The sequence below is a fragment of the Theobroma umbraticum genome, unplaced genomic scaffold, assembly GCF_002168275.2.
Source record: "Theobroma umbraticum cultivar Fairchild unplaced genomic scaffold, ASM216827v3 scaffold_34.0, whole genome shotgun sequence".
NCBI classification, from domain to species: domain Eukaryota; kingdom Viridiplantae; phylum Streptophyta; class Magnoliopsida; order Malvales; family Malvaceae; genus Theobroma; species Theobroma umbraticum.
Genome location: NW_018397275.1, coordinates 263,241 through 290,552, shown reverse-complemented (window position 1 = coordinate 290,552; position 27,312 = coordinate 263,241). Strand labels below are relative to the sequence as shown.

The following is a 27,312-nucleotide window of genomic DNA, read 5'->3' as shown; positions in this document are numbered from 1 at the left end:
TAGACAATATAAGAGGAACCGTCCAAGTAAAGTAACACAAAATCCAAGGTCTAATGTAATGATTATCTAACGGCTACGGCCATAACGAATGTAAATTCAACGACTAAAACAGGGTATTTTTGGAATATTCTCAACCGTCGGTCTTTCTTTGTGCTGTGCATTTGACAACTTGGTTGGCTGAAAACTATATCAACTTCGTTTTCTGGGCAAAACAAATCAAATTAATCAACCATCCAAAATTTCTCTCAAATCGAAGATAAACAAAATAAATTAAACAAAATCCCACAGTTTTCTACAATTATTCAAACGATCTTTAAACTCTCAAATCCGATCCCATGGCTTCTCGTCGGCGTATGCTTCTAAAGGTCATAATTCTCGGTGACAGCGGGTAATCTTATAATCGGTTCTCCTTCTTCTTTCTCTTTTTTTTTTTGTTTGTTTTCTCTTATTTTAATTTTCTTCCTTTTTATTGGTATCCGAATTGAAAATTTGATTCATTTCTATTTTAATTAAAACTATTCGCTGTTTTTTTTTTTTTTTTGCTAACATGCATTTGATCTTTATTGCTATTGTTTCATTTTAGGGTTGGGAAGACATCTCTAATGAATCAGTAAGCTTTGAAACTTCAATTCTAATCTTTTCTTCCTTTTTTTTTGGTTAATTGTTGAATTTTGGATATTCCGTTGCTGGGTCTGGTGTTCTAATTATTGGTAATTTTATTGGAATTAGGTATGTTAATCGTAAGTTTAGTAATCAGTACAAAGCGACGATAGGAGCCGATTTTTTGACAAAAGAGGTTCAGTTTGAAGATAGATTGTTTACATTGCAGGTAAAAAATTGTTCATTTTCTAAGAAAAGATTTATTTTTATTTCCTTAAATTTACAGCTATATGTTACTGTTTGCAACAGGATTTGATTAATCTGTCAAGTTAGTGATTGCATATGTAACCATTAAGGTGATAAAATTTGCCTTGTTTAGCTATGAATCCTCTTGGGAAATTCAGCAGCAGTTTGTGGGTATGAAAATTTGCTGGAGAGTGAGAAGTTCACACCCTGCTCTTAGGGAATGTAATTTTCAATGAGTCTTTAGTTCTGAATGCAGGCTGAAGATGTGGTCACAAAGGGATGTCACGAGCCAAATTTAAAAATTTTCATAGCAATTTTTGCATGATATTGTTTACAACCAAAAATAACAATGATAGGGAGTCTTTTGATGAGAAAACTGGTAGTTTGAATATTCAATTTGGTGAGATAAGGTGCCAAATAAAATGATGAGCAAAATCTTGTATCATTACCTATTATCTTAACTTAATCCTTGTTTTGTGATTTCTGCTGTTCCACATGATGATAATGCAGTGTGATTTTTAGATTCTATAGGCAAATATAGTCTGATGTCGCCATCCTTGAGTGGCAATAGTCAATTGTAGAAACCAAGCCAACCTTTTCCTATTTTTTCTAAAGATATGTAATTCGGATGAGAAGTAGTGAGAGTAAGCTTTATTTACATTTCTTAGCGTTGATACTCTTTTTTCTCTTTGTACGCATAGATATGGGATACTGCAGGGCAGGAAAGGTTTCAAAGTTTAGGTGTGGCTTTCTACCGTGGTGCTGATTGTTGTGTACTAGTGTATGATGTGAATGTTATGAAGTCCTTTGATAATCTTAACAACTGGCGGGAAGAGTTTCTGATTCAGGTAATATTCTATTCAATGACATGTAGAATGTCTTAACTGGATGAATGACTAAAGTTATTTTTTGAATGTTCAGGCCAGTCCTTCTGACCCTGAAAACTTTCCATTTGTGGTGTTGGGAAACAAGGTTGATGTTGATGGTGGCAACAGTCGAGTGGTAAGATGTCTTCCACCCTCTTGACTTGCCTTTCTTGCCTCCATTTGCCTAAAGCTTTCCTAATGTTTTATAGTATCAAATCAGCATGTGAATGGACTTATGGTGGTGTATGAATGTGGTTATTCCTTTCTGGTTTAGGTTTCTGAAAAGAAAGCAAAGGCATGGTGTGCTTCGAAGGGAAACATACCATACTTTGAGACCTCTGCAAAAGAAGGATTCAATGTCGATGCAGCATTTGAGTGCATAGCTAAAAATGCTCTCAAGAATGAACCTGAAGAAGAAATGTGAGTATTGTATGTTTCTGAATAGTTTAGGCTCTGTTTGGTTGATGCTTTTGCTTTTCGCTATTTATCTTTTGTTTTCTATTAGTTTTCTATTTTTTTTCTCTTTGCTATCTATTCATTGTTTTACACAAAAGCTAAAATCAAGTAGCAAAAGCATCAACTAAACAGAGCCTTGTTTTAGTAATTATCTGCTTACTCTTACTAAGAGATTTTGGATGTTGGCAAGCAAAATCTGTATAAATTAATGATGTTCTGATGTTTATGCTGATGGATCAGTCTTCAAAGAAATATAATAAAATATTAAAGTAGAAGAACATGACAAAGAGAGTAAATTAACAGTCGGATATGTAATCTGGCCTTTCTATGATGGACCAGATTTTACTTCTTCAATTGCAATTGAGTGCTCTTCAGGTAAAGATATTGTCATGGGCTCATTTTGAATGGTGACCTATCCATGCCATTATGTGTGAGATCTTTAATGGAGTTCCTCGATTCCATTTTTAAACTGTTTTTTTTTTTGTTGAAATTCCTCCTTGGATACCTTTGATTGATTCGCATGAGATTCTTTCTGTATCTTCCAAATGGATCATTGATCTTGTCAGAGTTGAATTACAAATTAAGCACTTTATAGTTTAATAGCTAATCTGCTGAAATAGGAGTTTGCTTAATGGCCAGCATAATGCCTCATGAAATTTTCTTTGCGCCTTGTGTCTGTAGAATAGTTCTTAAATGTGTAAAATGTAGTGTCCATATATGTGTGTGTGTGTGTGTGATTCTATGGAATAGTTTGTAGAAAGCCTTGTGAATATAGAATTAGACTGTGGATAACCACATTCTTCACTAATTGCTAATTGTCTGTGTTCAATTCTTGATTATGAAAGATACCTTCCTGAAACGATTGATGTTGCTGGTGGAGGACGGTCACAGAGATCTACAGGGTGCGAATGTTAAATGAGTCTTTCAGATGGGGCTCTTTTGATCAGGGTGCAAAACAGGTGCCATGGATTTCTCATATCCATCCGTCAATGGTGCAGGTTCTGACAATGAATAAACTAGGGATGATTATACTCCTATAAGGTCGAATTTTTGTATCATAAGTTGGCTAGAAAAGAAAAGTTGAGGTGATCCTTTCCTTTTGTTGAATTCTTTTCATTTAGTACAAGAAATTGATTGTTCATTAGTCCTCCTGCTAAAAGGTAACTGTACTAAGGTTCCTATGTCATGATCACTGATATTCTGTTGTAATAAAATATGGAGCCTCTCTTTCTGTTGTATTACTTTTATCGTTTCCCTGGGTAACCTGATTGCACTTCTGATGCATAATCTCCGAACTGAGGCAAAGCCGAAGCAAATTTGAATTGGTTAGAACTTGTTATTCCTGGGCTTAGGGAAAGATAAGAGCAAAAGTATCAAAAATAGAAAATTAGGCTCTTTTTCACCTTTTGTCGATTGTCTTTTACTCAGTTTTCTAAATTTTTATATCTGCAAAATGCCAAAAAAAAAAGAGGAGAATATCAATCAAAAGGAATTTTAATAATTAACTTTCATACTATTCAGCAAACAATATTAACTTTAGATAGATATAAAATGTTCTTCTTTTTTGATGAAAAAGATTAATAAAATCAATTGATACAAGCGAAATCTGCAGCAATCGTCCAGCACGTTCAACTAGTTGCTTGCTCAATTACTTGTTACTGTCAGATGGTGATGAAGTCAATACTTTCAAACCTCGTCCTAAGTTATTGCCAGGTGTTCACCTGGAGGCGCTCCGCACGGCCATCCCATGACACATGCCACTAAACACTAAGCAGGAAGTTTGGACCCCCAATGCATAATATTTTGGGCGTTGCAAACGGAATTCTCCAGACCTAAAGGATAGGCTACAGCTCCTATATCTCCTTTCCCATGTCCGAACCTTTCTCTCTCTCTCTCTTCTTGAAACAAGGTTTCCGGTCTAGCTCGATCTTCCAATCACAAAAGCTTTTTTTCTCTTCGAATACACGAGATCAAGGTTCTGAAACATTTTCAAAAATTCCATGGAAGCCACGAGAGGAGGTGAAGCAACAGGGTTTCTAGAAAAGGTCCTTCCTCCACGCCTGGAAGACGCGGGACTCGAGGACTGCGCTCTTCCGCCAGATTCCATACACGAGGCCTTCCGCAAAGCCGCCTCCGCTGTCAAGTCACGTGCCGCCTTCTTCCACTCTGACGATGAAGATGAGGATGAACCCGGATGCCTAGACGACCTATTTCCCGACAACGCCAAGTGCTCCTCCGATTTCCTTGCTTCGCTACCTTGTCCGGACATGTCTGACGTGCTGGTGGTTGGAGAGCCTTCGGACCCCGCCTCGGACTCGGTGGGAGGCTGCGTGAAAGAAAAGGAAGGCGGTAGGGAAGTGGTGGAAGGTAGGGATGCGGTGGTCGTGGGTGGTGACGGTGTAGAGGCGGGGGATGGGAGGGGTTGTATAGATGATGAGCTCAAGGGTTTGGAGATTGGAGTGAAAGAGAAAAGGAAGAAGGAAAATCAGGAGGAGGAAGAGACGGGAAAGGAAAAACCAATTCTGGTTGAGGGTTTTGCGTAGGATCCTAGTATGGATGCTTAATGTAGCTCCTGTTTGTACAAGTTTCTTCTGTTCTTAACTTCAATAGTTTGGAGGTGATGGACGAATGTGATTCGATGATGAAGCTTGCTGGTTTTATGTAGCTGAAGTCATGGAAAGTTTGTGATAGTAAAGGAACTTTTTGATTTAGTATATCAATGTAGCAGCATCAGTTTTTTGATTCAAAGGATTTCATTATATTATATTATGTTATATATATATACACACACACACACATAGATAGATAGATAGTTTGATCTGTTAATTGTTATGTTTATTCAAACACATAGGACTGGATGAGAACAGCCAAGTTTCGTATCTTTTAATGATTCTCCTTTAACTTATAAAACTAGGAATTGCAGGGCATTACCCATTTGGTGGTCCTGGAAAATTTCCATTGCCAGGGATCAGGGTAGAGCTATAGCCTAACAGGGGACTTGGAGTTAGTGGTTTTCATGTATGAGTGTTTTGCTATCCCCAAAATGTGGAATAGTTAGTTTTCTAACTTAATCTTGAACCAAGAATTTAATTGAGCTGAGCTTCCTGTCTTTCAAGTTTGATAGTGTGTTAACAGCAGTGAAATTATCTTAAAAGAGTGAGACTCCCAGTAACTGTGACTTATAGAGCATAACGCTGAAGAAGTCATCAAGCAAGTTGCTCCATGAGATATTCCATGGACTGCTAATGGATTTAAAGTTTTCAAGAACATCTTGTCCAGTAACTGTGCTAAACTGGTTTGTGCATCATCAATTCTACTAATGCTCAGTAATTTACTCTCATGCTTCTGCGATATAGTCAATTTGTTTGGGGGGATATCAAGACAAACCCTTCCAATTTATGTGATTTGCATGCTTCATGGTCAGATGTGTGCAGTTGGAGTCTCTTTGTCCTTGAGGATTTGGCATTCTCATTCCAACTGGGAGAGCATTAAGCAACTTGAGGCCTTCAGCCTATCAGTTTTTTTGGTTTTGTGAATGGTTATTACTTAGAAGACGTACTATGACAGAATCCATGGTTGCTTTTTGCTGAGGGTAAGGGTGCTAAGAAGGTGACACCATCTTACTACAGACGTTGCACATTGACCTCCAACTAAATCGATATTTTCCACTCGTCAGTTCCTCTTGGAATGGCCTGTAAGGCAACATGTATATCTCCTGGCACCTTTTGAAAGAGATAATCTCTACTTGATGAATGATACAGGTTTTGGGTTAGTAAATGAAGGAATATATAGTTCGTCTCTAAGAGCAAAAGCTATAAACAAGAGAGAACAGCAAATTGCCTGTTGTCAAACACAACAGATCGTTTGCTGCCATCAAGGTATAAAGTTGTTGTACCTCTCTGGGATTCGGCAGCAACAAAGAGTCTAATTGTGCCTCTGGAACTGAAGATATATGGACATATCAATAATCGATAATCAAAGTGTATAAAGAAGATTGCATTCAATGAGTGGTCTGTATGTCTGGCAAATCACCAAAACTATAGTATGTGCATAAATCAACCTTAACTAACTAGTCGCTTAAATATAGATTCAACAATACATGGAAACAGGGGAAAGCTTACAAAAACAAAACACAAAACCCCAATTCCAAGCATTATTATTTGAAAATGGAAAATGTATAGATGGCTAAAGGAAATTAGAAACACCTTTCTTTGACAACAATATTCATCCAATTCCAGGAAAGCTTAAGACAGAAAAACTGCAGCCAAAAGAAAAAAAGTAATTTGTGAGTCTGTCAGCCAACCTTGTGACCATTCCAGCTGGAGTCCAGCTGGAAACGATCCTCTACTGCTTCAGCTGGTCATCGGGAACCATGAAAGCTGTTAATCACGCTCTGATCACAAGGTCATGGTTCATCAACCAGACTTGGGAACCTGTCTCCTTTGTGCTAAAGGATACAGAGGTACGATCCTATAGAACAGATCCTGTTCAAGTAAGGTCGTGACCAAAGCTGGTCGCTTGGACTTATAAATAGCGTTCACTAATAATCTAATTCCGCAATGTGGGAGTTTATGGCACCTTTGACTAAATGGCATAAGTTAATTGGTCCCGTTATGGCATAAGTTGTCCGCATACCACGGCTATGAATTCAAGTTCTTATGTAATTTATTAATAATTGAGTAATCAATTTGAGTTTGAGTAGATGGATTATTTTTGATTAAATATTTAAATAAAATTTTAAATTATACAAAAAATTAATTAAGGTTTTATCTTTTTTATTAATAAACCTAATAATAATTAATTGTGAAACTTAATAATAATTGGTATGCAACCTAGGTATAAGAAGTCAAAAAACTTTTAACGTCATTTGGTCGGCGGGTGCAAAGCCCATGGCTGCTATTTGCTGAGCCATCGTCGCAATCTGCAGACCATGAAAAGGCCTGGATGGGATCCTGCACTGCACTAAATGCACGTTTCTAATGCGTGCACCCTATATTTCTAGAGATCTAATCCATAAGTATTCATTCTAAAATCCCATTGCAGATTTGATGGAATTGTCTCCATGCTGTCTTTAACGTCTGGATTTCATAGTGTGTGATACAAACAAATTTTGTAATATTCAGACGAAGTTATGCTGGCACTTTATAACGTCATACGAAGAATATACCACCTTCATTCTATGGAGACATCGTTGCTGTCAGATTTATTTACTCAAGAGTCGAATGCCACTTAATCTATGCTGTGGAGATATCGTTGCTACATGGCTATCAGGAATATCATTTCACTTACACTGATGATCCTTCAACTGCCGAAGTGTTCACAGAACCAGCCCATCTTTTTCTATGTAAGCCAGAGAAAAGTAGCCTCTCAAGAAAGAAAGGTGGTTTGTTGTGCCTCTCAATGACTAAAATTCAGCATTGTAGGATGAGTCTTTTGGGACCAATTCTTCTACAATCTTGTCATGTCCTGTCTAATAATTTCTCTTTTTACACTCCTGAATAGTCTAACTTAATAATTTCTCCTTTTACAATATTAAATGGTCTAACTTAAAATTTTTTTATATATAATCTTGTCGAGAACTTGAATCATGTGTAAAAGTAGTCCCTCAAATTCTATGAATCATAATGCTATTTTGTTATTAGGTGGTATCTTCTAAATGAAGATTGGAACGATCTTATAAAAGCTATTCTCCAAATTTCTACTTAATAATTATTCATTGTATACGTTTGTCGACAACGTGAATTATATTTGTTTGATTGTGTAAAAGTAATCTCTCAAATTCTATGAATGATAATGCTCTTCTGTTAGTTGATGAATCTTCTAAACGAAGATTGGAACCTTTCCATAAAAGCTATTCCCCGGAGTTGTAACATTGATGCTTGTCCATCAATTTGGGTTCAACAATAATATGTTCACAGAGCATACAAAATCTTATCAGATTCTAAATGTTTTGGATTTTAGTTCAATCTTGATCTTGAAGATTCGTATAAGAAGATTAATGCGATGCATACTCTTTTTCTTCCCATTTGGAATTAACTAAAGGGGGAGAAAGATATGGTTTTAATGTGCTGTATATAAGAGACATATGCTCCTACTTCTCTCGTGTTAAACGTTATCTAAATGTTTTCCTTTACTATTAAGCCAAGGCGTTTTTGGCATTGAGGATCAATTTGCATTAAATCCTAAACATCCAAAACCCGAATCTCTAATTGGTTAAGTAGACAAAAATTCCGACTCCAACTGAATGATGGGAAAGCATCTAATAAGTGGTATGCATCTTTTGATAATAATGAGAAATTGCTCTATTTAATAATGTTTCCTTTGACAACTTGCATTTGTTGTACTGTGTGAGGGTATTTGTTTTTCCGAATATTCTATAATTAAACATGTCATCCCATCGTTCTAAAGTTTTGAGATTCTACCCATATCACCTTGTCTCCAAGCTTAATGATCTATCTCGTCCATGAATCTCCCATTTCCTTTTTTCTTCTTCTTGGGATTTGCATTGTCCTCCTCAAATTATCTTTTACTCTCCCTCAAAATTATAAGGGTACTAGTTCTTCATTTCAAATTGTCATAAATTAAGATAGCAGTTGGTTTCTTTAATAAAGAAATATCATTAATGATGCAGCTAGCCTCCCCATATTTAAATGACAAAATCCACCTATTGGATTATGCAGATATATATAACATTGTGCAATGCACAACATATATGCAAAAAGAGTATAATATTCCAATAAAATCCCACTAATTCTTACTCTTGCATGAAAATTTATGGAGATAACAAATTAGTTCCAATGACATGCAGGCATCATATTGGTACTTGGTCCTGTTCCCAGCAAAAGTTGATTGTAACTCAAATCAAAACCAATAAATGCATGCCATGGACCAGAAATGATTTGGAATCTCAAACATGTTCACATGTCTTCGGATACCATCTCCTAATTATAATCAAACTTTTGGAATTATTTTCTTGCAAGCTCTCCAATTTCCATCAAATTATTTTCTCATCAGGCAAAAGGATAAGAAGAATCCGAGTGTTCCCATTTTTTTGGCAGTTGATAAACCAGGAATTAAGCAAAAGAATTACTAATTAAACACTAAAGCGACGTGCATCATGAAAAGCAAATATTTCAGCTACTCGAATCGTCAACTTTTTAGAGAAAGCAGACAGAGAGTTGCACTTGCCTTTGAACCAACGTTTATTCCATGAGCAATGGTGAGCTTTCCTCATATCGTATGCTTAGCAATCCTGATGAGGATCGCAAAAGCTTCACAAATTCTGTTCAACGAGAAATCGTTTTCGCGTGCTTCTCTAGGGAACCAAAACCAACCAAAAAATGCCTCTTCTTTCGCATTACTCCACCCTTGAATCATTATGCATTGCACCCCACTACACCGTTTTACTTGTTTATGTTTTGGAAGTCCGTGAGGAACGTGATCTACATTGTCAAGATTTTGTAGACCATTTCAACAACATGCGACTCTCATTTTCACTTGTAAATGAATTCTATCACGCTAAATCCTGAGCAAGTGTGAAAAACCAGCTGGGAAGTCCATTTTTTTATGCTGAAATCAAACCATATACGCAAATCTATGGCCATATTCCAAATATAAACATATTTATAATTTACAAATTTACGTACATACATACATACACACACCACTGGGATTACCTTCAGTTGATATGTTCGGTTGGTTTTAATGAATATATAGAATTCTCACTCGAAAACCACGTGAACACCACGACCATCAGAACAAACTATACTAGTGTATAGACATAAAATCCGGAGAAACACTGCATCTTTTCGGGGATATCTTCTTGAGTTCAAGAACAGCTAAGTAAGAAGGACCATAACTCGCTTAATCTGCTGTTCTCCCTGCATTGCTAACTGTAGTTTAGTTTAGTTTTAACTTGAGGTTATTGGTAGATGAGTTGGCTTCTGTTACTGCTGCATGGACAATTAGTTGCACACATGTATGGCGACAAATGTGATTGTCAATCCAAGTTTAGAAAGGGCCACCACAGTTCCTGGAATGACAGCATTTCAAACTGACAGCAGAGTCCCCTTCTTTCCCCTATTTCCATCTCTGTTCCCAAGCATACGCTTTCTTCTTTTGCTTTTTGATCATATACCAGTTAAAAACAAAACCACTCAAGAACAAGCTGTGTGAACTTTTATTTGCCTATGTTCATACCTGTATCTGCCAAAAACGTCTACTCCGAATAGTTTTGAATGTGAACTATAGACTAGAGGTTTCAATTTTAAAGACTGACAAAAAAAACTACTAAAGTTTGTATTGCACTTGACATGGGGCATAATTAGGTGTCTGAAAACTGGGTTTCGGGCTAAGCTTGAGTTTCCAACGTATCATCTATCTGTTTTAAGCTTTGGATTCAAGCTGAGTACAGGAAAGTTGGATATTTGAGATAGAGAAGGAGATATGTGGGGATCCAGCAATATGATTGCTGGTAGGAGGTCAAATCAATGGTGGTTGATATCGACAGCATTAGTATTGATTGGTTTTCTTGCTGTGGATTTGGTGCTTGTTACAGCAGAACCAAGTTTGAGTCAAGCAGCTTCAGGTTACAATGAGAATCAAGAGAAAAACTATGTTCGGAAAGCACTGAAGTTCTTAGAGCTGAATAGTAAACCACGATATGAACATGAATGGCCAGTAAGCCCAAATTTATCTTCTTCCTGATTGATTATTTTTGGAGTTTTCTCTGTTGGCAAGCAGTGTAAATATGGTTTTTATGTTTTGATTTTCGAAATTTTGGACCCTGGGCTAAGCCTTCATTAAAACAAGCCAAATACAACTAGTTTTCCAAGTTAAATATTTTACTCGGTTGGAATTGGTTCAAAACTTTTTAATATCCATACCCATTCATTGGGAAAACGAAACTACTGTTGTTTTGAGATGTTTATAAGCGAGTCTCCAATGTCAAGTTTCTTTTTCTTCTTCTTTTGGCCTTTTCTTCCCTCTCTTTTCTTTCTTCGGGCACTAAAACATTTTGTCTGTTGATTCTGGGGATACTGTGAGTAATTATGATTTGTGTAATCTTCTTTACAGGACATGCGATTGGGCTGGAAAATTGTGGTGGGTTCAATATTTGGATTTGTTGGGGCAGCCTTTGGGAGTGTTGGAGGAGTAGGTGGAGGCGGAATTTTTGTTCCCATGCTTGCCTTGATTATTGGGTTTGATCCAAAATCATCAACAGCAATATCGAAATGTAAGAATACTCCATCCTTTCTACTCATTTATATCAACTTACAGTTTTTTTCAACTTCTGCTGTCACCAAGCTCTTACATGATGGGACATGGTAAACGTCAAACTGTTAAGGCCCTAGAGATTTCTTTTCTTGAGTCGAAGTTTTGGAATTTTCACCCCTTTGTTCTCCATGAGATAGTTTTCAATTTAATTGATGTTTTTCCTAGGAAGTGAGCACTTTAATTCCTTTTGGAAAATCCTCAAAGTATTATATTACATTTCCTTTTGTTCCTTCTGGTCAGGTATGATTACTGGTGCAGCAGCTGCAACAGTTTGTTACAACATAAGGCAAAGGCATCCTACACTTGAACTACCTCTTATTGACTATGACTTGGCGCTTCTATTTCAACCAATGTTGGTTCTGGGAATTAGTATTGGAGTTGGCTTCAATGTGATCTTTGCTGATTGGATGATCACAATTTTGCTAATTATTCTCTTCATAGGTATCAGGTGTTTGAATTGTGATTTTGTTCATGTCCCCTCCTGGAAACCTTTTCCTGATAGGCTATACTGGTATGCAGGCATATCAACTAAGTCATTCTTCAAAGGTGTTGAAACATGGAAAAAGGAAACCATAAAGAAAAAGGTGGTTATATCTGGCCTGCTAATTTGAACTATGATTCAGCTTAATTCTTGCTCTGCCCTGTCTCACTTGTATCTGGTTTTCTTAGGAAGCTGCAAGACAGCTAGACTTAAATGGTGAGTTCTAATTTTCCATTTTGTCCAGTTATCATTTATTCATTCGCACACTGAAATTTAACTCTGCGATTGTGAACTTTTATCAGGAAATGCAAGAGATGCGGTGGAAATCAAAACTCAAAACGAAGCTACTACAAATGACACCCAAACAGGAGACAGAGAATTAGGAAAATCAAAGGTAAGGCCATGATTAGTTCCATTTTCCTTAATCTCTGCCAAATAAGTATACTAACATGAGGAGAACTCTAAAACTTTTGTTAATTAAATTACATTATGCAATTGCTAAAGTTTCTCAATGATTATGACTTCCATCCTCTCAGGTGTCTCTTATTAAGAACATACGCTGGAAGGAACTTGGACTTCTCATCGTTGTCTGGATTTTAATTCTTGCTTTACAGATTGCTAAGGTCTTCTTCCTATCATGTGGCCAATTGACTTAATATGTCTGTAAACTGTGTGCTTTTAGCATTCATGATGAACTAACAGAAGTCCAATGTGGTTTGGCCACAGAATTACTCAACGACTTGTTCAGTAGAATACTGGGTATTAAATTTCTTGCAGGTGCTTAAAAACCAAACCTCCATAGTTTATACACTTGAGCTATTTTTGAAATCTGTTTTCTAATTGATTATTGTACATTAAGTAGATCCCAGTAGCTGTTGGAGTATCTTCATATGAGGCAGTCTGCCTGTACAAAGGGAGGAGAAGAATTGCGTCCAAGGGGGATGTTGTTGCAAAATGGAGAGTACACAAGCTTGTGATTTACTGTGCCTTTGGTGTGTTGGCTGGTACACTCGGTGGGATGCTTGGTCTCGGAGGAGGATTCATTTTGGGTCCTCTTTTCCTGGAGATGGGAATCCCCCCTCAGGTTCATACATCCCTTGTCAAAAATTTTATAATCCTTCTCAATGGTTTCTCTTTATGTTCCTTATGCAACAAGTTACAGACTAAAGTCTATGCAGTCATACAAGGACTGACCTTGTTACAAGTTTTTATGTAGGTGTCAAGTGCCACGTCCACCTTTGCCATGCTTTTTTCAGCATCCATGTCAGTTGTTGAATATTATCTTCTGAAAAGATTTCCAGTTCCTTATGGTACTGCTGCTTGAAAATTGTTACTACAATCTAAGATAAGATTTGTTCACATTTCAGAGATACCTAATTACTGTTATTGTTGAACAGCTCTCTACCTTGCTCTTGTGGCCACAATTGCTGCATTTGTCGGGCAACATGTAGTAGGAAAAGTGATCAAAATCCTAGGCAGAGCATCTATAATCATCTTCATTCTAGCCGGCATGATCTTTGGGAGTGCAATTTCACTAGGTATTTTCCATTGGAACTAAGAGTAAATACATTATTTCCTGGTTAGATTTTTATTAGCACAGACTGAAAAATTTATCTAAACTAGGAAAAAATGAGAAAAGGGTTTCTGTGTTTCTGTGTTTCTGTCAAATCAACAGGTGGGTTAGGCATTGCTAAGATGATCAAAAGGATTGAAAGAAAGGAGTATATGGGATTTGACGACATTTGCTCCTATCAGCCTTAGCAGCAACCCCAAGAGTAGAAGGAGAAGTACAAATCCCACTCCCTTAACGCAATTGTCAAAACAGGGGACATTCAAAGTACTAGCACTCATTGTGTCCTAAGAGGCAAAGACTCGGCATTAATTTCCTTTGTTTTTTTTCTCTATCTATGAACTAATTTTCTAGTCACCTGCGCTGCACTCAATATTTTTTCTATTTCTAATTAATTAGTGAAACGTAAAATATGATATTTGATTGATTTAAAAATAAGGGGGCAATTTCTTAATTGATGCATTTGGCCTTTGGTTTGCTGCTAGAGCAGAATTCAGTGCATGGAAGGATCTTGCCCTCCCTGCCTGCAATAGCAATTATGTAATTAAAGCATCCATTGAATAGAATTTCCAGAAACATTCAATATGGAAGAAAATTTTGAAGCATGCTTCTTCAAATTGAGATTCAATGTGCTGAATTAGATATAAAATACCATCAACTATTCTTCCAAGTATATCATATATAGAACAATGGCAAAGTCTGGGTTACCAGTGTTTATTTGACATTTCCTTCACTCTCACGCTTAGCATGAGCTTAGGGTTTGCAGTCGCTAATGAAGATACAAAGGCAGGTTTTATCATTGTAGCTCGATAATGAACTGTCAATCCACAATTTATATTGTAGTTAAATTACTTATCGAAAAAAGAAAAGAAACAATATCAGCTAAACCATACAACTGAGTAGATAAGAACTGCATACCCTTTCATTTAAGTTCGTTTGGGTGATTATCTGGTTTTTTTTTTTTTGGTTTCTGTTCTTCTGTTTACAGACCAGCCTATGTGTCAATTCTTTGATACTTGATCAAATTTCACTTGATTGAGAATAATAATAATAATAATAATAATAATAACAATAAAAACCATTGTCATCTCGATAATGAAGGCCTACATCGTGGGAACACTTCCTACAGTGGAATACTGACCATTATCTCACCATCTTAGTGCGCTACGACAAGTTGTTTAGAGTAGGTATTATTTTTGGCTTTGTTTTTCCTTTTAGAATTAGTATTCATCATTCGTTTTTTTAATCATTTTCTGTCTCTGCAGCTCTGTTTCCAAATTTCTTAATAGGAAGTTACAAAAGGAGTTTCAATGGAATTGCTGCCAAGCTCACCAATCAAGAGGCAAAAGAGTTGGCCAGTAAGTGGTGCAAAAGCCCTTTTCATGAATTAGTAGAACTCTCCACCTTCTTACATGGATGTTCTTGGGATTTTATGGATTTCAATAATTAGTGGACTAAACACATTGAAACGGATAGCCACTTCATCAGAGAGAAAGTTCTTGCTGCACTGATTAATCCCAAATATGTGTTCCCCACAAAGCTGCAGCTTACAGATTTATTTACTAAAGCCTTGTTGCGAAGAAAGTTTAATTTTCTGCCAAGCAAGATCAGCATATCGAACATACAGGAGTATTAAGAACGGTGCACGTGCTGGTTAAGTGGTTAGAAGAGCATGTAAAAGTCATGTCATAAGTAAAAGTTAGTTTGATAGTTTAGCTAATTGCAGCTCAAGTTTGTTTAAGTTTCGCTTAGGTGAGTTGTAACAGCTTTTGGGGTTTTCTGGGAACTGCCTTCTTGTTATTGATTGATCATTAATACAATTCAGCTCAATTTTATTCTCAATCTTCAATCATTAACATAATTCAAGTCAACGACCTAAAGCTGAAGGATATTATAGCCAGTTGGAGGCTCCAAATTTACTTGAATTCTCTTTCAGCGTTTGTCCAACCGCCATTGCTTCAGTAAATGCTCCGAGTCCCTGCAACATTAGTTTCATCGCTGCAGAAGAAGCGATTCACACCCTATTGTTTCTTGGAAATAATACTCATATCGAATATTTAGGCTTCATCAGTTTCCTACGTAAGGTAATAGTTTGGTTACTTATACCTAGTGAGTGGCCTACACATTGAAATGTCTTTGTTCCTACTGTTGTTTCTTTTATTTTTCATGTGATTTCTCAGAATTCATATAACTCGGAAGAGTTTAGACAAGGTTAGTCTCCTCGGCCATGTCAAGTGCAGAAAGTGTATTCAACTGTGCGAATGCCAAAGCCTGAATTTGCCGTACCATTCCTGGATGCCCTTTTCTCTGCATGTTATCCTAAAAGTTCAATTTAGAATAAAGCTTAGATGTAGACTTCTGTTTTTATGACTTGGTTTTCTTTTCTAAACTTTGCACATTCAACTTTTCAGACATAGTTTCTATGGTTCTGGACAGAAACTCGGTTTTGGTACATTGAAGGGTAAAACAAATCCTATCATAAAGACATTCTAAACAGATCTGTTTGTTGATCGGTGTTATTGTTAAATGGGCATCGCTTATTTCGGATGAGAAAAAGAAGCCCAGGCAATTTAACGACAAGGCCTCTAGAATCAACCATCAGAAATCAAACTACAGAATACAAAACTCAAGTTCTCTTTCTCAGTGGCTGTCATACCCTACACATCAATGTGTCAAATTAATATAATCAAATTACAAGATACACACTTTCCAACGCCAAAATTATAGGTGGAAGATCTTTGGAGCTAATTTTTATTGCACATGGCTACTAACTACTGTAATAAGTCAAAATGTATATTGAAGGGAGGCAAAACTTAGGCAAGGACCCCTTTCTTCACCCGCGCATTTTCTTTTTCTTTAGGGGGGAGAGGGATTGAGGGGGATTCTGTTAAAAGTGTTTTAAGTATTCTTAATTCTATATTGTCTATAGCTCATCTTTAGCCACTTGATCTTTGGTTCTCACGTGTTTGTTAATGAAAGCTGCTAGTTCTTTTGACCCAGATTTTGTTGAAAGTTTGATCTGCAGAGCAAAATGGATCACTGTGTCAGATGGTGCTAATAAAAATGATAGACAAATACAAGTACATGTTGAGCAAAATAATTACCGGGTTGTCTTTATCACCCGCTTTGTATATTAAGAGTGTTGGGTAGTCATCTACCTGGAATGATAAACAATCACAAGAGCACAAACCTTCTCAGTGTCTAATTAATGAAAACGGGTTATAGAATTCCATATGTAATTGAGTTTGCCTTTTTCTTTCCCAATGATGCTCAAACTTAAGAATCAAAATGTATACAAGAGCTTAATCTAATTTGATCAGAAAAGCAAAAAGGATGTTTAATTAATACACATCTCTATTTTTAGGAGTTTAATCTAATACTAGGCATGGAATAATATATGATCTATACATGGCAAGTTTGAGCAAAATCCATGAAGTTGATCAGTTATTGTAGTCATCCAAATTTGGCTTCAATTTCTTGACTCTTGAACTGAGCTAATAGAGGCTCAAATTTCTCCAAGGAATGGTTGGTAAAAATGGACACATAAACATGAATACGCAACAAGGTAATAAACTCTCATTTGAAAGTCAAGCTCACTTTTGGAGGAAAGTGAAAGGAGTATTCAGTATTAAGGTGCAGAACACTGACAAGATTCTTTACAAAGCATACCTGAAGTTTTGGATGTTCATTAGCAGAAGCATCAACCTTTGCAAAGACTAGATTGTGTACGCCTTTAAAATGCTTAGCCAATTTCTCAACCTGCTTGCTTGTGGTCTCACAATTGATGCACCATGGTGTATAGACCTGTATTGCAACAATGAAAATAAGGGTTTTAAGATTTTAAGTTGAATATTGCAGCAAACTTGTCAATCCTTAATGTAAAATAACATATACCAGGTGACATAGTTAACATGCTGTGAATTACTGCCATCAATCTATAGCAAGAGACACTGCACCATGGGTTTACAGTTTATAGGCATAATTGTATTTTCATTTTCCATGATGGAGCTCTAGTGGGATTCAGTTAACGTGCATGTCTCATTGGCATAGACTAATAAAGCATGATTGTCAAACAAAAATGCAAAGTGCATTGAGAAAGCAAGGAAGGTACAAAAGATTGATACCTCTAAAAGAACATTCTTGGGACTGTTCAAGACCAAGTCATCAAATGTTTTTCCAACAACAGCTAGGACACTTGCATTTCTCTGCAAATTTCAGAATAAAAAAGTTTGTTGGGAATTAATTAAATTGGAATAAATATCAGGTATTTAAATTTCATTAGCTTCGTTAGAAGAAGATAATATTTAATCTTTTTGGAGGTCTACAAAATGGACAACTTCTTGCATCTACATAACACATGTGATGAATTTATACACTTTCACGTTTCATCAACATTTACAAGAAGTAATGCAATTCTAGGATAACAACAGTTTAACTTGTCTACTTTCCTTTCTGTCATAGTGTGATTAAAGGAAGCAAAAGTCTAAGAGTTGTACTAATTTTACTTTGTGCAGCTTAGTTGCTACAACATAGTGAATTCAAGTAATTAAAAAAGAGACGCAAAAGCATATATGCAGAAATTAATATAATTTATAGTTTCAAACAGAAGAGTGATGGAAAAGCAGCTGTTATTCTAAATTATATCCAACTAGCATTATCTAAAAGAAAATGAGAGAAAATATCAATTTTTGACCCTCACGTTATCTGGAATTGGCTGTGATTTGAAATATGTTGAGATAGAACCGCGCAGAAGCCCTGAGCAAAACTCCTGCAAAAGCCAATTCAGAACAGCAAATTAGTATTCTGAATTGACATCTTTCAAAAGGCCTATAGAGCTGAATTTATACTTCTATGTTGCTCGGGGTTGGGTCAGACTGCAACAAGAATTTCGAGCTGCCTTTGTTATCAAATGCTGTCACCTATTAGGCATACAGAAATAAATTGCGTCAAATTTTAGCTTCAGTCCAATCCAAAGGAATAGATACATTTGCAGTTAAAAAATGGTTATTAACGAAAAACTGACCAAAGTGTTTTTTGCTTCCTCAAGCCCAAACAAGGTTAAGAAGGGCTTTGCAAGGTTTTCATCCATGATGTCTATATACATAAACATTATCTGCACCACGAGGAAAAACATACAAAGTTATTTGCACCAAAATGTTCAAACTGTGAAGCAGTCAAGCTAAATACCTTTTTTGTGAACATTCTTGCAACATCTTGAAGAGGCTCAAGAAGTGTCTTGAAATCATCAGCTTTTGCAAAAACATAAACCTGATGGATGATAAAAGGCAAATTCACAACACAATAATTTCCAAGAGAGATGGGGAAAATTCTGAACAACCGCTAGTTATGAAGGCCAAAATATATAACCATAAGATAACATAACTACAACAAATTTACATATCAGAAAACCAACCCAGATTGACTTCAATATCGTCATCTCATCTTTAATTTGTTTCTCAGTACATTAGTGTCAGTTGATAATTTAGTAGTTAGCCAAGCTTCAAGGATAAATATTTTTCCGGCCAGTGTGATGCATAATTTCTAAAACATTACACCCAAACCAAGTCAATTAGAGCAAATGATGTAGTAACACTATAACTGAAATGTAAACAAATTTTACTGGAGTCTTAGGAAATTTCAATCACAGAAAATTCTAAGCATTTTATATAGCAATTGCCTTCTGGGCAATTGCCTTCTGCAACCAATAACCCTCCTCCTATAAACCAGTGCTTTTATCAAGTTTGTATCCAACTTTACAATTTTATTTGGAAAACAAAACATGAAATAGTTACATTCAGAGAGGAAAATAACAAGGAAATTACTAAAGTAGCAAACAATTAAATGATACATAACGAGTTGAAAGCATGAAAACCTGAAGTTTGATGGGGCTGGAGTAAACTCTGACAGAATTCAGTTCAGTCAATTTAGTAACCAATGGAAACTTGTTGTAATCCAGAAACTGCAATATGCTTTCCGTCTCAAAGGTACCTTCTGTAAAACCAAATAGATACATTATTAATCTCGTCAATGATTCAGGTTGACAGGTGTAACTCTAAGGAAACAAAAATAAAATAAAATAAAGCCAAGCACAGAAAAAGTCATAGTCCCATAACTTTTACTATGTTTTACCCCTCACAATCAGTAAATATTATTTCAAACTCAAAAACTATTAGCATACTCACCAATCCTTTAAAGAAAAAAGAGGGAAAATCACAAAGTAAATTACTAGCAAACCATTCTGTGCTAACCAAGGTGCCAATTATAAGTTTTCCAGAATGCCAACTCACCGTAAACAATGTATCTTTCTGGTTCACTTTTAACAATCCCAAGGAAAAGATTAGTAGCTTGGATGTCTGGGTAGAGAACTTTTGCAACCTCAATGCTGCTTGTTTCAACAAACTGGATTTCATTGTCAGAGGTTGCTGCCTTTATAAATGATTCATAATCAGGTCCCTGCAAGAATTTCATGGTAAGTACATTACCAAGTGCATTACAAAAACCAAGACACTAGAAGACTTATAATTTATAAAATTTGTTATAAAATTAGCCATGCACCTCAGAAGATTGGGAAATACAAGAAGAAATATTAAAATAAAGGATAAACAATATGAATTTGAAAGATTTATAAGCCTAGAATTGCAGCCACACTCAGCATTGAAGTGCGTGAGCAAAAGAGGTTGTTTGTAAATGTAGTTACCATCTGAAAAGAACATATCATCTTTCAAAAAAAAAATGAAAAGAACATATCAAGACAAGGTTACACCTAATACATTCAAGCGAACAATTAAAACTTCCACATTAGATGTGGCTATCACATTCTTTAAAGTTTATACCAGGTCAACTCAACTTTAACTCTTATGGGAAAGGAAGCTGAAAGCAAAAGTCTACAACTAATTGCCTCTGTTTCACTTCATTCCCATATTAAAATCATAACTTGAAAGAACATATTCCAAATGATAAAATTAAAATGAAATAATTGCTAAAAGAAAAAGTACTTGCATCAGTATTAGGCATGATAATTGCTGGAGACAGACACCAGTTAGTCATGATATTTGTTTAATCAATCAATTCTAAAGAATGAAGTTTTCAAATATTTGAAATAAGGTTACATTCAAAGTTTTAAAACTTTTAACTACTTATCAATTACATTAGGCAATTTCAAATTAAAAAATTCTGTATATGTCGAGACATTTTCCCGTGATAACAATCAAGTTGTGTATTTGCACCACCTTAATTGTGTAACAGAATTGAAACTAGATTTTTCAGAAATCAAGTGTTTTGGAAGAACATCTAAATGACTACTTGGTAAGCTCTTATTGTATCAAAGTAGATTTTGATACAGGATGGAATGGGCTAAAAAAAGGTGATGGTAAAGAAGAACTTAGGTAATGCCTCAAGATTCAGATACATGCGCCTGAATGATGACTTATCTTGCCAAAAAAAATTGCACTTAAATTCTATCAACATATTCTGAACTGTCATACTAGAATAAGTTCATAATACTCCAATTAGAATATCAATAGGTAAGACAGTGAGTTGAACAATGCCAAGGGCTGCATCAAAGAATAGTCTAGAACATGAAGACTACATATGAAAACTTTCAACAGAGGAAAATTATTACCTTTAAAAAAATTTAGAATAAAGAACAAAATAAATCATTAAGGTATGGGAGTAGGGCAATAATTGAAATTCTAGAACCCAAAATCAAGCTTTTCTATCAATTGTAACCACATTTTTACATGATCCGTAAAATGACTGAAATACAAACCTTAAATTTCTCAAAAAGACCAATCACAAACATCTGATGCTTTTTAAGAAACTCTTCTGCCTCAGTCACCGTGCTTATTCTAATAACAGGTACACCGGTCTTCTTCCTTGCCCATATCACTATTTCTTCGCTGAAACAAAAATCAACCCAACAATATAGTAAGCACAATTATCTGTAATATGAATGTTCCAATGTGAATAAGCTACTCTAAACTTATTTAAAGTTCAACAAAGGAAAAGAGCAACTTACGCTGAAAATCCACCAGTATAAGCTTGAGAAGTGCCATTAACAAACAAAAGCAATGTAGGGAATCCTTTGATGTCGAGCAAAGAAGCCACCTTGGGGTACCGTTCAGCATCAAGCTTAGCCATCAAAAGGGAACTTCCCAATTCTTTCAAAGAAGTAGCAGCTTCAGCAAACTGAGGCATTAGCTCAGCACTCCTAACACACCAAGGAGCATACCCCAAAACCATAACAAGTTCATTCTCATCAATGACCCTCTTCGAATTATCACTGTTAAGTTCAAGAACTATCCTTTGCGCTTTACTTAACACCTCTGCTTCTGAAAATCTATTGCTAATCTCCTGTTCTTGGCCTTGTTGTTGTTGATCTTCTTGTTCATCCAGGGCTAAAAGCTGTTCAAGGTCATCGGAATCATCTTCAGCGCTGGTGTAATCAGAAGCATTGATGTTTCTGGAGAAAGAGGCTAGTAGAAGAAGGGTGAGAGTGAGGAGGAGGAATGTTGAAGTGGGTTTTTGGGGAAAAAGCATGGTGATTCTGTGATGGGATTATTGAGAATTTTGCAATGGGGATGAAGAAATGCGTCGATTTGGATGAGATGAGATCTGGGTTTTTGAGGGTTTTTTCTTCTACGAAACAGGCTTTTAAAGGTTAGCGCATGTTAAGGCGGAGCAGAAGCGACTTTGAGGATGGATTTGCTAGTGTAAACAGTTTGCCAGTCAAAAATATGCCGAAATGGTTGGGAGTTCGGACACTGGTGGGCCCTTCAATCTTTTTTTTAATTATTTCGAAATAATAGTATTGTTTTTCTATTTTCTGAATAAATACTGTACTAGCAACTAGTATTAGTAGAAAAATATACAGTAACAATAATTAAATGAATTGAATCGGTCCAAATCTGATAGTTTGATAAGCTTGAATCGTTCTGTGACTCCGTGAGAAAATCAACGCTATTTGTTTATGCTATATTTATTTGCTTCTGCTCGCACTTTCTTGCCATGACTTACCTTGATGTGTTGATTATTCTTTTGGCAGAGGAATGACTTATCAGGTTAGACATTTTTATGCAGCAGCATGTGCAATTTCGTGGTGGGACCCGGATTGTTGCCAGAGAGGCACTTCCAAATCCAGCCAGAAGTTTATCGGTTTAGTTGGTAAGCTACTGGAACCAAAATTCAATGTCCATGAATGCCTTGAAGATATTAGATGGAGTTGTCAGGTTCAATTTATCTGCTACAACTTTTTATGTCTCAATGTAATGCTCAATATCGGCCATAAGTGACAAATGTTGCCGATACAGGCTTGGCAGAAAGGATCTTTTCTCTCCTAAGAAGAGTGAAAGGAGAAACTGTTGCTACAAATTGATGCTGCTTATGACTTTATTCCAGCAGAAAAGCTTGGGAGGGAGGAATACAACAACATTCGAACTCTCTTGCTCTGCTATGAATTGAGACCTCACCATGTACATTCCTAAGCAAATCATGCAGACAGGGCCTCTTATGTCATCTATACATTTGTTTATTTCCATAAAAAACTCACAAGATAAGCAAAAAAATAAACATTTACAACCTTCCAAGTAGAGAGAGAGAGAGGTATGACAGGATCCCTCAACACAAATTTTGCAATTGAACGCAGGGGCTCAGCAACTCAGACTGCAGGAGATTTTATGCTGCATGATAAGAAAGATGCAAATCATCATAAAAAAAGGACTTTCAGTCATACGTGCATGTCCCCTTCTTGAATTTAATAGGCTTGGTTCTTGTAGAATCAATGACCAAAGGGCAGGAAATTTGCCTCCGGTGCTTTGTCCTCACAAGCTTTCCGACTACATTTCCTCTTGAGCGGACTTCAAACTTCAGTGTCAATGGAATTTCAGCACCATTTTGGGTAAATGTTAAGCTTGATCCAGCCCCATAAAGTGGAACTTTTTTCCCTTCCAATACCACAGATACAGTTCTACTGCTCTTTCTTGGCTGATAATATTTCTTCAGCTGCAATCACATACAGATCCCAAAACATTTACACTTCATTACATGACAACCAATCACGACCAGGGGATTTCAATGAATTATTAACAATTTCCTAAAAATGGAAACTGAGTGGACAAAAATCTTACCTGACCAGTTGCTACAGGAATTTCTGAGTAAATGAGATTAATGGGGTTGGAACTAACATGAATGCCAAATATTGTAGCAGGGTTATATACACTCAGCTTCAACGAGCCATTTACCGTCAGCATCTTTGTTGGGACCCCAGAGAAATCCGACCCTTCCCCAATGTAGAAGTTGTGCACTGCCAAGCTCTGCCAAGAGTCACATCCTTCTTGAGAAAATGAACTCAACAGATAAAACAAGTGATGAATGTGTATGCATATGAGTATTGAGTGAAGCAAGTGCTTGATTGATATTGCTTTGGAGGTGCTTTTACAAACTTGGAAGTTGGAGCTTGGAACACACTCGGACGGAGTCATGTGACACGAGATAGACAAGCCTTGTTGACAAAAGTTTGAGTTTAATGCCTGCAGAGGCTTTGACCAAATCACAGTGCTGACCCTAATAGCCAATCTTCAATTAATTTCAAGAGGTGATTAAGTTCAAACTTAGTATTTTCTGATACAATCATCATGAAATGCCGTTTAATTTCTGAGCATATGTTATGTGCTTGACAGTACTAAAATTCTATATTCAAGAAAGAACTCTCATTATATTTCCAAACCATGATGTTATGTGCAAAAATTTCACAGCTATGCAAGTGAGTTGGCTAAAACTAACCACTCCTAATAGTGAAACTACATATGCACAAGACTGCTACTACCATTAGCAAAATAAACATTTGGATTAAGCGCAATAACCAATTAAAATTGGCATACCTTGACGGAGATTTCAGCTTTGTAAGGCCTGCTGGCACCCCAAATAATCAAGCAAAACACTGTAAACAATACCGCAAAAGTCAATACAGCAACCAAGGCCTGGAAACGCCTTGTAAACGCCTTATCCTCATACTCATCATAGGACCCTTCTTCCATAATCACATTACACTCAGGCCAGCCTTTATCATTCCTCTTCCTGCTCCCCTTCCTCCCCGAAGATGACCTGAAAATCCCCGAAAACCGGCTAGCTGAAGAGTTCCTTGAATGGCGTCCAAAGGAGGATGGATGTGAAGGTGACTCCATGGGACTCGGTTGCATTGAAGATGACTTGTCTCCATCATGAGAGTCACGAGAAGGACTCTGAACATAGTATACAGGACGTTTAGGAGACCTTGAGGGTGATGATGGAGCAAGGCTCGTGATATCGGATTCAGACTTCGCCGACAACATCATATCTTTACGGATTATCTGAGAATTCTAGTGCAAGAACCAAAACATGCAGAGCACTCGGAACAGAGTAACAACTCTGTTTTCCCCTCTGGGGTAGAATTGAGTCAAGGGCTGAACTAGTGAATTGTGAACCACAAGAAAATTGGAAAACGAAAACTAGGGAGCTTCTAGATTAAATTCTTAATATACTTAAACAAATGAAACGACAATTCAATACAAAATGAGCTATTCAGCATCTAGAAAAGGTAGAAAAGGAAAAAAGAGTCAAATTCAGTACCAAAAGAGAGTAAACGGAAGAGGATTCTAGCTACCCAACACCAAGAAAAATCTTGTTAAGAATTTTGAGCTAACTGATGATAGAACTAGTAATTGAACAAGAACAATATCTAGAAATAATGATGAAGAAGGAGATAGGATCATGAAAAGCAATAATTGAGTTCACTAACTCTCAGTTTCTCCCCTTGTCTCTGTCTTTCTCTGTTTCCATACAAACAAAGTCACAGAAGAGAGAGAGAGACAGAGAGAGAGAGACCATTTTTTTTTTCTTCTGCCCTTTTTCGGTGTTTAAAAAGACAATAAAAATATAGCGCAACTCACACGTTACACTTACAACTTTATATGAAGATAAAGGAAGGGAAGGGATGATATCATGCAAGAGGTTTGGGACCATAGCTGGGTCCTTGCCTTGAGTGGTAGGTTCGGGAATAAGTGTCGGCAACATATAATTTTATTTTGGTAAATTAAAATAATTAATGGTTTTGTGCATATAATTTGGCATTATTTTTCTTTTATTAGTTTCTTTTGACAAACTACCTACTTTAGATTAGATTCCTCACTTCACTACTGTTTTATGTTGTCGTTTCTTCTTCTAGATTAAGCCTTTGCTTTAATTTATTTATTTGGATTTTTTTGTTTGGATTTTTTAAGTATTATCATGTGTTTAATTTAGCACCACAAATCCACAACATGCAGCCTTTTTGATAAAGAATCATGAACCACTAGAGCCTCTTGGGTGCCATCATGAAATTATTGGGCTTTTGCTTTCCTCTTTGTTTAATCGTTTTGGGCAAAATGGCATTTAATAAGTATTGTACTTTTCTGATTGAGCAGGAGAAGCCTGTTTAGGAATAATACCTACAAATAATTTTCAAATTATTTTAAAAAAATTAAATACATTTTTATTTTTTATTACATTTAATTTAATTTTTATATATTTATTTTAAATTAAATAAATTTTTATAATTAATAGTTAATTATCTATTAATAGTCAAAATATCAATTATTATTTTTTTATTGTCCAATGAGATTGATGTGATATTTTTTATTTTGTATATCAACATCGTATAAATATAAAATAATAAATAATATTTTAATTAAATAATAATTAAATAATAATTAATTATAAAAATTTATTTGATTTAAAATAAAAATATTAAAACTTAATTGATCATAAATATAAAAATAAAAACTTTTTAAAAATTTCTTAAAATAGTTCAAGAGTTCTTTTCAGGTATTATTTCTTAATGTTAAACAGCATTTTGATGTCCAAAGAAATCTATTCTTTTTCAAATTTTCATATTTTCCATACAAATTTAATGTTAAATAAAAGAAATTTTAAACCGTAAGACTATTATTTTTGAATCAACCCAAAAAATAAATTTTTGTACTTAGCAAATATATGTGTACATAAAAGCATGTGCAATACAATTTTTACAAAGAAAATGGTTAAAGCAAACCCTTTTAAAGTTTAGGAACACCATAAAGGAGCAAGAAGTTATAGCCATGATTATCATTTGAGTGCAATATATTATATTTGATGAAGACAGGCGTGAAAGTTGCCTTCACTAGAATTACACAAAGAGGAAATTGTCTTCTTAGCCCTTACTTCTCATTAAGGCAACAATTTTGCACTAGTACATTTTCAATTCATAAACTCAACAATAGGATTACTATGTTTATGCAATTGTTACAATTATATAAATATAAAAGAGATTGCGATGTTTCGTAAGGGGACATTAGATAGACCCTGCTGAAATGAGATGTGACACAACAAGCAATGGCTATTTCATTTTGGAGGAGAATGAATTAGAAAATCAATTAAAAAAAGAAATTTTGGTAACTTTACTCAACACCAGGCTACACAGTGTTGGGCCCTTCTTAAGGGTCCAAATTTTCAATAAAAAAAATAATTTTTAAAGTTAAATATTCAAACACAATTTTAATTATAATTATATAAAATCTATTAATTTTTAAAGTGAGTACTCCATTCCAAACCTCTAAACAAATTATTGTTAAATATAAAATGTTTAAAATATTTTTTTTTATTGTTTTCTTTCTCTCAATCCATCCGACAGTGCTTTTCTTATACTAACCGACCATCCATCTCTACCCTATGCTTCCTTGGAGAGCACAAGACGGGTGCTCCCTAAGAGCACTAGGGCTTCCCAGAAGAACACTAGATCTAGTGTTCCCTTGGGAGAGCCTTCATCG

The 27,312-nt window shown here is 35.7% G+C and overlaps 5 protein-coding genes and 1 non-coding gene across 6 annotated transcripts; 3 read left to right on the top strand and 3 right to left on the bottom strand.

Moving 5' to 3' along the window:
- The first annotated feature begins 123 nt into the window (after positions 1–123).
- Positions 124–3,409, top strand: LOC110427530 (ras-related protein Rab7). The gene is made up of 7 exons (XM_021443083.2): positions 124–388; positions 584–610; positions 730–829; positions 1,548–1,694; positions 1,768–1,848; positions 1,987–2,132; positions 3,014–3,409. The coding sequence occupies exons 1-7, from the start codon at positions 336–338 to the stop codon at positions 3,081–3,083; spliced, it is 624 nt and encodes a 207-aa protein (XP_021298758.1). The 5' UTR covers positions 124–335; the 3' UTR covers positions 3,084–3,409.
- Positions 3,410–3,809: 400 nt separating this feature from the next.
- On the top strand, positions 3,810–4,910 carry LOC110427531 (uncharacterized). The gene has a single exon (XM_021443084.2). It carries the CDS (start codon positions 4,169–4,171, stop codon positions 4,709–4,711), a length of 543 nt encoding a protein of 180 aa, XP_021298759.1. The 5' UTR covers positions 3,810–4,168; the 3' UTR covers positions 4,712–4,910.
- Positions 4,911–6,456: 1,546 nt separating this feature from the next.
- LOC149526374 (small nucleolar RNA U3) lies at positions 6,457–6,670 on the bottom strand. The gene has a single exon (XR_016352068.1). It is a non-coding gene; the product is annotated as a small nucleolar RNA U3 (small nucleolar RNA).
- Positions 6,671–10,211: 3,541 nt separating this feature from the next.
- Positions 10,212–14,060, top strand: LOC110427471 (sulfite exporter TauE/SafE family protein 3-like). The gene is made up of 12 exons (XM_021443012.2): positions 10,212–10,847; positions 11,244–11,403; positions 11,685–11,885; positions 11,964–12,028; positions 12,114–12,141; positions 12,228–12,319; positions 12,462–12,548; positions 12,652–12,702; positions 12,788–13,009; positions 13,142–13,235; positions 13,323–13,463; positions 13,601–14,060. Exons 1-12 carry the CDS (start codon positions 10,614–10,616, stop codon positions 13,684–13,686), a joined length of 1,461 nt encoding a protein of 486 aa, XP_021298687.1. The 5' UTR covers positions 10,212–10,613; the 3' UTR covers positions 13,687–14,060.
- A 2,050-nt stretch (positions 14,061–16,110) lies between these two features.
- Positions 16,111–22,190, bottom strand: PDIL1-6 (PDI-like 1-6). The gene is made up of 12 exons (XM_021442932.2): positions 21,513–22,190; positions 21,264–21,393; positions 19,783–19,948; positions 19,368–19,486; positions 18,683–18,763; positions 18,519–18,608; positions 18,343–18,414; positions 18,195–18,263; positions 17,620–17,700; positions 17,165–17,299; positions 16,600–16,653; positions 16,111–16,514 (listed from the first exon to the last, which is right to left on the bottom strand). The coding sequence occupies exons 1-12, from the start codon at positions 22,031–22,033 to the stop codon at positions 16,419–16,421; spliced, it is 1,614 nt and encodes a 537-aa protein (XP_021298607.1). The 5' UTR covers positions 22,034–22,190; the 3' UTR covers positions 16,111–16,418.
- A 664-nt stretch (positions 22,191–22,854) lies between these two features.
- On the bottom strand, positions 22,855–25,407 carry LOC110427405 (uncharacterized). Its single transcript, XM_021442913.2, has 3 exons — positions 24,373–25,407; positions 23,620–23,805; positions 22,855–23,494 (listed from the first exon to the last, which is right to left on the bottom strand). The coding sequence occupies exons 1-3, from the start codon at positions 24,823–24,825 to the stop codon at positions 23,216–23,218; spliced, it is 918 nt and encodes a 305-aa protein (XP_021298588.1). The 5' UTR covers positions 24,826–25,407; the 3' UTR covers positions 22,855–23,215.
- Between the last annotated feature and the right edge of the window lie 1,905 nt (positions 25,408–27,312).